Source organism: Schistosoma haematobium, chromosome 2 (assembly GCF_000699445.3).
Source record: "Schistosoma haematobium chromosome 2, whole genome shotgun sequence".
Lineage (NCBI taxonomy): Eukaryota > Metazoa > Platyhelminthes > Trematoda > Strigeidida > Schistosomatidae > Schistosoma > Schistosoma haematobium.
In genome coordinates, this window is record NC_067197.1 from 43753016 (window position 1) to 43766191 (window position 13176).

Consider the following 13176-nt stretch of genomic DNA (forward strand, 5'->3'; position numbering starts at 1 on the left):
ACGAGAAGGCGATAAGTAGGACTTCCCTGGCAGAGGCTATATACGCGTGGCCATGTGAGAGCATTTCGAGAGGTAGAGCGGACTCTCCTTACTCTCGGTCGTACCAGGGCATTTGGGGGCATGAGTTATATTATACTTTAGAGATATGAATGAATAATGATGCCTTGAGGATTCGCTGATCCAACAGTCTAGATGTCTTTAGAGAAGGAATATAGGTTAAGATTTTATACTGCCTACCACAGTTCAATTAACTATTTAGGGTAGGTTGTTACGAAACAAATGTGAATATATATATATATATATATATATATATATATATATATATATATATATATATTTATATATTTATATATATATTTATATTTACATATATTGCAGAACAAAAAACCTGAGCCTACGTTCTGTGCTAATAGGCACTTGTCAGTAAAGCGTACCTTCAATTTTAAGGGAATTTATACTCCACGTAGGAACCCCAACCTTGTTTCCCGTCAAGTACCTCTAACCACCATGCATTTGCTAGTTTATTTCATACAGGATAAGTTGTAATGACACAACTTTTGGCATAAACTAGACAGTTCGTGAACATAATTAGTTAAAAGTATTAAAGCTGAGACACTATTGGCTTGTTTAATATCAGTTATTGTAGGCTGCCAATGTGGCGATTTCCTATGATAATTTAGGTACTCGATTTCAGGTTACCAGTTAGTCATAATTAATGTAGGACGCAGCACAAATATATATCAAATTACAATCACATAAGATAATTAGTACAGAGATAAAATTGATAACAATCAAAGCATCGAGAAAATAGTACTTGTTTTGATGATAAAAAGGAGACAAACGCAAAAATGTGGTTCGAAAACAAGCGAAATAAAAAGTATTGGAATGTTGAAACCTAAAATCAAGAGGAGTATAAATAAAAAATAAATCTGGGCTACTCCAAATAATTTAGAGTCGTCACCTGACATTTTTAACCACTGATCATGTTTACGGATTGGACCGTAGCAAAGTAATGTACACCAACGGACGCGGCTAAGATGAACTGTCATTGATCGCGGGCTCATGCCACGTCTTACATTGGGTATGCTTAAGCTTTTTACAATCTTCTCGGACTTCACTCACCATTATTAGAGTACGCGATGATTAGGCACATGCCTCAAGCACTTCAGTTAAAAAACATAAGCGTCTTTATTAAGCAACTTCCGATTTAAGCCTGGTTATGTCTAACCTCGATTGTTGTATTTGGTCGTCGCAATTGTTGTGCCGGAAAATCGCTGATCACTTATACTCGGAACGAGGGACCCCTGAAATTTCCACGATGCGAAAGTGAAGATTTATTAGCCACAAAGCACGACGACAACGATGATCAAAAGTCTAAAATACACTGGTTTATATGTTGATTTTACACCCATTTTTGATTAATAATTAGGATTAAATCACATACATGAAAAATACTTAGTTATAACAAATCACAGACTGAGCACAGTTTGTGTCCATGGAATACAAGAATATCGTATATTATACAGAATAAAATATCATACGAGAAAAGAAAACAATTGCTACAGTGAATGATCATCACATTGAATTAGAATGGATGTAATGTTGAATAAAACTCATAATGAGTAAACCAATCGAAAATTGATTTTTCTTCCCATCATATCATCGATATCGTTGGAGCACTTAAAATTCAGAGGAAGAAAGACGGAGCCAAAACATGATTGCACTGCCCCCAAATACCCTGGTACGACCAAGAGTGGAGAGAGTTCGCTCTACCTCTCGAAATGCTCTCACATGGCCACGCGTATATAGCCTCTGTCAGGGAAGTCCTACTTATCGCCTTCTCGTGGCAGGGGTATTGTTTACGAAATTGAGAGGACGGAAAGTGAATGTCCGACGCATTAACCAAGTTAGTGGATATGGAGTATTTACCTAGTGGAGTTGTAAAACCCTGATTCCAAACCAATGGTGCACATGGGCTGGCTCCAGGATCCTGAAGGAACAAATGGCGTATGAACCGATCGTTGGTCACCATCTACAAATGTACAGCATCTCCTAACGTTGTTCCACTGCATTGTGAATCACACCTTCAGGTCGAAGGCTCCGGGTGTGGCCCCCTAAGGAAACCAGCTGCTTCAGTTTGGGCACCCGGTCAGTATCACAGTCCTCACACATATCAAATGAGATTTGTGTGGCGCATATGTACTTGGTGCCTCCTTGTACCAACATCTATGTGTTAAAATAAATTAATAATAATAATGATTTCACTGTTGTTAAAGGCGATCAGAAGACTGTATTTTATTATCTTTTTACCAAATAAAACTACGTAGTCTGAGTACTCTAGCACAGTACCTATGTACATCAGCGACTGCATTCTTAAAAGGTCTTTATTTTATTCATTTATATATGTAGGAACATAAAACTTGCTGCCCTTGAATATATTTGGTTGAGGCCTAATATGTGAACCTACGATTTCCATTCAAGTAAAGTCATGGTATATTTTCTCCTCTCTGACTATTGCTGACTGACCACAAGACTTTCTCAGACAAGGAAATACAATTTCTACCTGTATGTGATATCAACATTTTGATAACACTATTACAGTACAAAGGCTAAACACGAAGATAGCAAGCGATCAAATAATGTCAACTGAAAATTCCCTGGTATCTAATTAATGTGAAGATAACAAAAGTACATGCAAAATAAAGCAGACGTTCCAACGCAACTAACAGTTCATGCTTAAATTTTCAAAAGAAGACCAGAAATGGCCTGATATATTTGTTTATTATTTCTAATGACAAAATGTCGTGTGTTAATAATAAAACAGCTAAGTTTGCAACCAGAAACAATAAAGTTTGGCATGTTAACATTTTCCACATAAACAGTTAACAAGTTCTAGGGCATTTAAAACTAAACCATAGTACTTCACTCCTCAATATGGTTGTTCGCTCATTAAACCCAGGAACAATAGACGAGAGATCCTGAGGCAATACAGTTAATATTTAGATTTTATTTACATAATTATATAACTATAGATATATCTTATCATGATAAATTTAGATCGCTTCACTTAAGAATCAAAACTATAGTCCTTGTAAGTAACAACAAGAATAATACCAGATAGCTAAGGAGTTAGAACCGACCACAAATAAGACATAGAGTATCTTTAGATGATACGAGATGGATTGGAATGAAAAGAGAGTTAGGATTAATAGCTATTAGTTTAAACTAATAGCGAAAAGTCGGTAATTCGGTGGATATTTAGGCGAAAAGTAGACAATTCAGCGGAAATTCAGGCGAAGTCGGTCATTTATAGACAAAACGGCGAAAATCCGCATTATTTCCTCCGGACAGGCGAAAAAGGCGACATTTTGGCGCGTTTTCTTATTTCGCTTCCAAAGTATTTACCCCTTTATTTCCCCTTTTTGTGTTGCTTGGGTTATACAGGGATGTTAACTACTCACACTAATGATCCTAGCTAGAATGAATTATATTCTAGAATATAAGTGCTAAGTGAAACGACTGCATGAATTCAAAGTCGAATATTCTATGAGATGTTTATTTCAATCTTTATAATTCGTTAAGTGTCGATTTACAAGACTAAGGATTATTTTCCAAGAATCCACCCAAGTTAGTAAATCTTGTCCCAAGATTCAGTAATATTCAACCATTACAAGTAAAACTTGTGATCATATGTTGAAACCGATAGAATATAATACATATGCAGCCGCCCTGTTGAGTAACGCACTTTCCAAACTATGCGCAGAATCTCCAGTATCGCTAATATATTTGTGACGATCTTGTAAAAACTAATTGATTTCTTTGCACTCACCTCTTGTTATTTCGGCACGGCTTTAAGTATTCGATAATGTCTAGTGGATGGCAGTCTAACTGCACGGTGGCTCTAATTCTAGTCAATTTGGTAGTTATTTATGGGTTTGTATATATTGTAGTTTGAGTGAGTACGCTTGTCTCAGAACAGCAGGGTTTTTTGATATCAGAGACTACCACATTACTAGGGAAGAGGTTGGTTGGTTGCAATGTGAAAATAATAAAGCGATAATTCAAGTGCTAAGAGAAGAGGACTGTTTCAACAACCAATTAAATAGGTTAACTAATTAATTGGTAGTGTTGACGAAGATGGAGTTAAAGGAACAAAAAGGGAAACGGCGATGATAATCATTGGGGTGAGAAGTATTTACTGATATGTGGTAATGACAATCGTGGTAATTTATGAGACATGCTTTGGACATAGTTGGTTCAGGAAGGTAATCTATGGGTGAGTGCGTATTTGTCAAGTTTCCTCTCAAGACTATCCACTAATGGGGCTGTGATAACTTTGTCTGGAAGAGCATTCGGAATGGGGGCAACTCGTAATGGGAAAAAGTGGGGGCGTGCTTTGGTGTTCATTCTCTGATATGCAACCTGCCGTGAGTTGTCTCGAGGAGTGTGACGATAATATTCTCGTCAAATGCTCGGGTTTGATGGGTTGTCATGTCTCAAATGTTATATTTCATTTTCTGGTCAACTCCTATCCTCTGATAGCTCAGAGAGAACAGTTTCAGTTTTTGGAGTTTACCTTCGTAGGCTTCGTATTTTAGCTCTGTCTTTCACTTGGTTTAACTTCTCTGTACTTGGTTTAATGGACTTGTTTCCCTTGAAGAGGGAGGGAGCAATAACACTGTAGACCCCAAGGTGAGGCCGTGGGTACATTTTAAAGATGGGAACGACTCGGGTGATTGCGCCAAGTTGTCTTCGCCTTAATTGGAGAGTTGAGTTGGTCTTGGTTACAACCTAAATGTAGTATGGGCTGCTTACAAGTCCACTTTCCGAGGAGACAATCAGGAGCGGAATTGCATGGAGGTTATAGGAGACTTGTGTCAAATGAGGCGAAACGTTCATGACAAGACATATCAACAAGTTAGGTTTCAACATACTGTACTATTGTATTAACGTCCTTTTGAAGCTCAAGTGAATTCTTTCCACATTTTGTAGACCTCTACATCACTGTGTTGTCCTCGTAGATCATTAATGCCGATCGAATTATTTCAAACAGGTTGTTTATAAAAATCAGGAACAACAGAGAGACGTAAGTTGTCACTTGTGAAATCTACGATGCTGAGACCTTCCAACTCGTGTGCACTTTATTTACCTTACTACTACTATTACTACTACTACTACCACTACCCGTTCTTTAGATAGTTTAAGAGCCAAAATAAGGGTCGATTATCGAACCTCATCTTTGTAACCTTCAGTATGAGAACTGCATTAGGTAATGTATCAAAGGCTTTTGCGAAGTCTAGTAACATTACATGGAGATACGACGTTCAACAATAGTTTCGCTTTATTTTAATTGCTGTATAATTTGTATGTACTGTGATATTTTTCCCGTGTTTTTGTATGTATGTATATTTTTCTCCGTACATTCTTGTACTTGATATTTCGCTACGATGGATTAGACACTTAAGGTACTCAGGTTGAATACTATGTCCCCACCTTCGTTTCATCTAATGCTCTTCTGGCCAGACAACATCGAAGTCTGGTTCTGTTATGCAGAGATCGACTTCTATGACCACGGCGTGAACGACACACGTGCACAATTCCTCGCAGTAGTCAAGGCACTACCGTGCGAATTCACAAGGTACGTAACACCTAGCATGTTTATTAGTGATGTCTTTGAACCCTACGAAACATATAAACCATCTATCCTTAAACGCGGAGATCTAACCGATCGACAAAGGTTAAACCAACTCCTTAATAACATCGACCTGCAACACGGTTCTGCGACAGACATGATCCTAAGAATGAGAGAGGTTGTCGGCCGAAGAACTTTCGATGATGCCCTATTCAGACAACTATTCTTATCCAAACTTCCTCAAAAGGTGCAAGCTGTACTGATCTTGTTTCAAAACAACGCCGTAGACGAGCTGATTGCATCTGCTGACTGCATCATAGAAATCACAAAACCTTCTAACGTCGAGGTTTTTTCAGTCAAAGAAATGCTTCAAGCGACTCCGAATAAAGTTACGGAACTATATCATAGGTCTACATGTTATATCAGATTTTGTAATGACCCTAAACGGTCACGAACCCCGCGAAGAAGCACTTCACGAGACGGATAACCTTGACTGGTGCTGATGTAATAACCAGTATGGAAAGTCATCCAGAAATTGCAGAAAATCCTGCAATTTTCTCAACCCAACATCGACCGACACGAAAAGTAATTGAAGAAACTTCCCGGCGGGCACGTGTTAATGGCAACCGTAGCCGGCAAACATAGCCGTCTGCTATACGTCACAGATGTGACCACGAAAGTTCGCTACTTCGTCGATACTGGCGCAGAAGTTAGCGTTTTTGCAGCGAATTCTGTCGACCGGCTTCACGAATCGGTTTTAACCTACAGGCGGCAAACGGAATGCCATTCGACACATAAGGTAAAAGGTACGTTTACTTTAACATGGGTTTACGCAAACCCATTCAATGGATCTTTGCTGTTACAGATGATTCTATTCCAATCATTGCTATAGACCTCCTACAACACCAAAATCTATTCATCGATACGCGCAAACGGAGGCTAATAGATGGGAACACTAATTTATCTGTTTGCATAACTTGTTTTTCCGGTTGCAGATTATCTCCTGTCACATTAAGACACACGGTAGATCCATTCTATCAACCATTACTCGATAAATATTCTAGGATATACCAATCACAACCGAAATTGCCGTGTGTAACTGTAACAGCTTAGGTTGGTTGGTTAAGAGTTGACGCCAAACAACTAAGCATATGCCAAAACAGTATTGTCCAAGTATTCATTCACTACCTTATTTTTTATAAGCGTTATATTCCCTATTATCTTATATTGAATGTTGAGAGCCTTTGTTTGTCTGAACAGATAATCCCACGCTCCACTGTGACTGCGCGAAGATCGAAATAAAGACCTATTCACTACTTGTCTGGCTTCTGTCAATAGCATGAGGGTTACCTTGAGGTACGAAATAACCATCAATGTTAAACATCACATCACGACTTCAGAACGATCGGCGTCCAGCTGGTGACTATCGACGATTGAATGCAAAAATCATTCCTCATCGTTACCAGTTGCCTCACTTGGCTACCTTGAAAGGTACAACTGTCTTTTCGAAAATCGACTTGATTAAAGCATGTAACCAAATCCCTATGGCTACTGATGATATTCCGAAAACCTCTATCACAACTCCCTTCGGACTCGACGAAATTTTGCGAATACCTCTTGGTCTATGAAACGCTGCCCAAACTTTCCAAAGGTTCATAGATCACGTTTTTCGAGGTCTGAACTTCGTACACGCGTATGTTAATGACTGCTTGATGGAAAGTCCAGACAGATAATATCATCTCCAGCATCTAGACCTTGTTTTCAATCGACTGCAAAAGCGTGGCGTTACCATAAACATTCAGAAATGCCAAATCGGAACCAAATTTTTGTTTTCCCTAGGACATACTATTGATGCGTAAGACATCCGACCTTTAAGAAGCAAAGTGGAGGCCATTCTGGATTACAAAAACCTACCATCATCAAGCAATTACGCACATTTGACGGCCTAGTAAGTTTCTATAGACGTTTCATACCGAAATGCGAGTCACTTATGAAACACCTAACTGACTAATTTCGTGGAAATGCGAAATCCATTAGTCTGGACAATACCGCGCGTCAAGCACCCTCCACAGTTAAGGGACTTATAGTAAACGAACTCATGCTCGCACATCAGGACACCCAAGCACACACTAGTATCGCAGTAGACGCGTCGAACTCAGCAATCGGGGGAGTCTTACAACAATGGGTTAACCAATTTCTGAAACCTTTGGCATTTTTCTCGAGACGGTTGCTAGACACTGAGTCGGAGTACAGCACTTACGGTAGGAAACTCCTTCCTATGTATTGTGCTGTACGGCATTTTCAACACTCAAATGAAGGCCGAGATTTCACTCTTCACTGATCATGAACTCCAAACCTTCTATTTAGATTCATTTTTAGACAAATACTCCCCTCGAGAGCCTCGACAACTGGACTACATTTCGCAGTTTACTTCAGATATTCAGCACATTTCCGAAGCAAACAATGTAATCGCAGACGCTTTGTCTCGCATAACTTCCTTTCCAAAGTATCGACCTTCTGAAACTCGCCCAGCTTCAAAAAGAAGACACTGATCTTCAGCACGATTTATCCTGAACAACACTTAAACTGTGCATTATACAGATGGGAGCAGGTGAGGAAACCCTACCATGTGACACACCTATAGGTAAGGATCGCCCAATCGTGCCGAAACATTATCGATGCACCATCTTCAATACGTTGCACAAACTTTTTCATCCAGGTGTTCGTGCAACCATCAGGCTTATAGCAGAACGAATTTCCTGGCCTAGTATGAATAAAGACATGAGTGAGTGGGCATGCTCTTGTGTAAGCTGACAGAAATCTAAGGTGATTAGACACAACAAATGTCCCTTAGGCTCATTCAAAACTCCCGATGCTCATTTCGACCATTTTCATCTGGATTTAGTAGGACCTCAACTGGATTCAAATGGATACTCTTACCTCTTAACCTGCGCATACCGTTTCACTCGATGGCCAGAAGCAGTATCTATCGAGGACATTACTGCTGAACTAGTGGACCATGCCCTCGTCGGACGATGCGTAGCAAACCTCGGCTGTCCCTCAACCATCACTACAGATAGTGGACGCCAGTTCGAATCTGGACTTTTCCGTTATCTGGCCACACTATTAGGAATCACTCGCTTCCGAACGACTGCCTACCACCCACAAGCAAACGGGTTGGTAGAACGCTTTCACTGACAACTTAAAGCTTCACTATCAGCTGCAAACTTTTCACAGTGGACCAACGCTCTTCCACCCGTCTTACTAGGTATTCACAATGCAGTGAAAGTTGACATTCGACACATTGCAGCTCAACTCGTTTATGGAACGGCACTTCGACTTCCAGGAGAATTCGTGGATCCTTCATTCTACTCGACCGCAGTCAACTGATGTTTTCGTTCAGCCTGACTTACGATATAGTACACACGTTTTCGTTCGTCGAGACTCACATCGACGACCTCTCGAATCAACATACGAAGGACCCTTCAATCTTCTTCAACGCGAACCCAAGTACTACATAGTCAGTAAGAACGGAACTGACTACAGAGTCAGCATCGACCGCATCAAAGCAGCGTATCTAGGATGAAATCCTATCCACGTCGATATCCCTTCGGTACAATCGAACGACACGGCTCCTACACTTATAATACCTCATCTGACAGCCAACACGGACGATGATACTTCGATAGTACCTGAAAAAATTAAAACAACGCGTTCTGGAAGAAGAGTAAGGTTTCTGTGAAAATCGTTTTTTAATGCTATCGCATGTGCATGAGTTTTCCTTTTTTCCAATCGCTTTGTGACATTACGCACGTACTTGTGTAATTCGACATGCACTCACACATCTTTTTTTCCGAGACGGCTGGAAAAGACAGAACGATGAAGTTTACGATGAACTAAAATTTTCATTTTACCTTGTTTCTTTATTTCTATATTGTACTACATGGTACCTTATAGTAAGGAGAGACGATCAGACGCTTCTGAACATGGCAAGCTATCAGAAGAGTGTTCACCACGATAAACTTATGGCTGGCCACGTCTTAGGGTCATCACTACCCCACTAGGGAGGGAGTGGTCTGTAGCGGTAATTAAATCCCCAGAATAACTAGCTCTGTAAGTTTTCAAAAGTGGATGATCACCACATTAGTTTTAATGGATTCACGTAGCTGAAGGTGCTCGGTCATGGATCCGCGCCAGATCACGATTTAGAACACCGTGCTTAACATCCCCTGCAATCGCTAGTCAGATTAGATAAGTCGATTGTCGATATATTGATAGCCTATCAAATATATCTTCGAACGTCTTTCCTTCTGTCTTTTGATTTCACTTGGTGGGTACGATTCATGGTAGAAGGAGTTACCGGTTAAAGTGTTGTCAAACTCTAAATATCTGCGGCATCTTCAAAATCTTTTAAACATAGTTCACACTGTATAATTAATTGTATACTTACCAATCGTTAACATCAATGGTGTATACATATTAACAATAATAACTGTCACAGGATTTTAGTTTTGAACTTCACGCCCAGTATGTGCTCATTATCGGTTCTCGTACTGAAGTGGTACTAAAGCGGTTATTCGTCAGTAAATCGTTTCAGTGAAAATGATGTGATCCCACTATTTAGTTCTGTAATTCGCCACTGAAAAAGTTCTAACGGGTGTTTCGACCGTCAAAATTAGGATCTCAGAGGGCAAAATAACGTGGCCACTTATGTTTAGTGTTTTAAGAATATAGCAATAACACTTAAAGTCCACGGGAACAATAGGTGGTGATCTGTAACGCATACATGTATTTAGGGTGTTAAAGTCCATTTGTAAATTTCCATTAGAATAGATGGTTATTGTTTAGTGCATTATTTGTCACTAGCATGCTATAAATAATCTTAAGATTATTAGTTCTCCAGTTTCTCTATTTTTTATCTTAAAATGAAGTCATCGCACTCTTCGTTTTACTTGAACATATCAGTTCGTACTATAACCGCGCGTAAAATATACTTTCTTTGAACTTGTCAACAAGATGTCGTTGTTTTCCACTCCTGCTTTAAACAACTATGTATCTAGCGCTACAACCTTTATAAAGAAATCGATTGAGACGAAAGTGTTTGATGATGGTGGATCAAAGGGTGCCTTTATCGTAAGTGCCTACAGATGCTAGTATGATGTGTTAATGTATATATGTCGTTTGGTTACAATTTATAGGTCGTATATGAAAATTAATTTTTCATCTAAGTCGTAATTTTGCGATTCTTGGTAACCCTTGTTTCTGATGGTTACGTTTTTTATATGTGGATATTCATGAATGTTTAAGCTGCAGGTCGTTGATCATAAATGTTATGAAAACCTCATTGATAATGAGATGTCACAGCGCACCTTATAAAGTTGGGGAGGAATCGCTGTCCACTAGTGATTTGATGCACAAAATCATCAGACTGATATTTTCGGAGCTGTGCTTAGATGGTAGTAGAGCCACACCTCATAATAATTCTCTTCTAGTAAGCTTGTGTTTGCCTTTAATTTTCCTTCAAATGGACTAATTGAAACCAAAAGTCCTAGGTACGATGCACAAGTTATATGGAACTATGAAGGTGCGAATAATAACAAAAGTTACCAACAAAATAAGATCACGTTACCTGTCTCCACAGACATAACAGTATTTCGAATTCATTAGCATTTAAGATATTGCTTTGTTTCGGAAAGAACTAATGCGTCTAGTTCTTTCTCGTCAATCTCTAGCATTTTGGAAGAATTTGAGATGAGAAAATTCAAGCAAATAGTAGGGATCTCTTTGAAAATTAGAATGGTCATCTAGCTTTAAATCTTTAATCTCAATAAGTGGGTTTATGTCATTCGATATTAAATATCTGAACACCAACTGTTAGGCTCTATCTTGTATTAAGCCATCAGAGTTCACGTTAGAGAAATTTCAAAATAAAATGAAACATCCATTCTGTTTTTTTTAGTATTTTGCCATCTAAATGATATACCAACTCATGGTCAAACCTATTTGTGATGCGATGAATGTTACTTATTTTAACTTTTTTAGTTTTGAACTCTGAATTAAAAATCATTATGTTTCACCCTAGTCAATTTTTTGTCAGTGAAATAACTGTCAAATGACCAATACGATACTGTTTTGGTCTTAGTTATCCCTCATCTTTAGTTCTGGGGTTGGTGTGTTTTCACTGAGTATTAGCTATTATTCGTAAAAGACGAGGTTTGTCAGGAAGAGTGAACTCTTCATGAAAAATTAGGAAAATGATAGATTTCTATGTGGAGTAAAGTCTTAAAATTTGAGGCAACACGGTAATATTTTTTAATCTAGGGTAAAAACACTTGTTGTTAAACCTTTGGTAAATAAGAGATATTTGCATTCCTGCTAAAATGAATCTTTATTCAAGAATTTGAAGTAAGGTTACTTAAGACAATAGTTATAAAATTATTAGGATTCTGAGTTATTTGAGTTGTACATGACTGTATTAGGATTGGTTCTATCGTTTGAGATATTTAATTTTACTTGCGTCAAGCGGAATAAAATAGTCTATAAACGAGAAGCCTTTACGAAATTGCTTCAACTAATTTGTTCGGTTACTTAGAGGGAGGTTGAGCATGCTTCATCCTATTGGTCTTTCGAATTGCATCTGAATCTCTTCCAAAATTACTAAGTTGCTCTCTCAAACCTCAATGATACGAAAGAGGTTTCTACCATATTGACTAACACTTTTTTTATGAATTCCTATAATGTGATTATCTTAGCATAGAAAGCAAAACAAAGATTTAATGTCCGAAAACAATATGTGAAGTGTTCAAGTCCTCGTGATGATTATGTTGAAATAAATATTGGTATATTTAATTGTTAAGATAAAAGATGCTAAAATGCATTTTTAAGCAACCTTCTGATAATCGCATTATGAATTACCCTCACTCTTAGTGGTTAGTCCACTTGACTCTTAGTAGTCGTATTTTCAGTTTATACCCCACCCCGCCTACTTTGGCTCATGGACAACCGATTAATATCACTAGTATTTATACACAAAAATGAGTTGATAAACTTATGTTTAATAGATGAGTTAACATTAAATTAAACTGTGCAATTATAGGACAAATTAAGTGAATAATTTTCTTTTCTTCACCCTTTATATCAAGGGCATGAATGCACCGTTGATTGGACGTTATGGTATAACGATCAGTTCAGGTGGTACAATCAATCTTGGCCGTTTCAAAGATCCACGTGCAACACTTCGTGATGCACGTGATAACAAAGTGGTTGTACCGCCGGATTATGGTAATACGGCAAACAAGCCTATACCAGCCACAAGAGGTGGTGATGTATCCTCCGCATCATTATCGTATGACCAGTTAAAAAAACAGCTGCTTCAAAGTGGTAAATTATTCGAAGATCCGGAGTTTCCACCTAATGATAAAAGTTTATACTTCAGTCAAAGACCGCCAAAACAAATTGAATGGTTACGTCCACATGTGAGTTGCAGCTTTTTATTTCTATAATCAGTTAAATTTGGTTATGTTGCATTCACTCATTTAAAGACT

General features: G+C 38.4%; 2 protein-coding genes across 2 annotated transcripts in view; both read left to right on the top strand.

Annotated features, from left to right (window-relative positions):
• The first annotated feature begins 4874 nt into the window (after positions 1–4874).
• MS3_00000320 (uncharacterized protein) lies at positions 4875–6401 on the top strand. Its single transcript, XM_051208132.1, has one exon. It carries the CDS (start codon positions 5484–5486, stop codon positions 6117–6119), a length of 636 nt encoding a protein of 211 aa, XP_051068505.1. The 5' UTR covers positions 4875–5483; the 3' UTR covers positions 6120–6401.
• Positions 6402–10592: 4191 nt separating this feature from the next.
• Positions 10593–13176, top strand: part of CAPN9_7 (calpain 2, (m II) large subunit) — a 68005-nt gene continuing 65421 nt past the window's right edge. The window contains exons 1-2 of the mRNA XM_051215297.1: positions 10593–10765; positions 12775–13107. Of these exons, the coding sequence (XP_051068506.1) occupies positions 10649–10765; positions 12775–13107 (450 nt within the window). The 5' untranslated portion in view covers positions 10593–10648. The remainder of the gene's footprint in view (positions 10766–12774; positions 13108–13176) is intronic.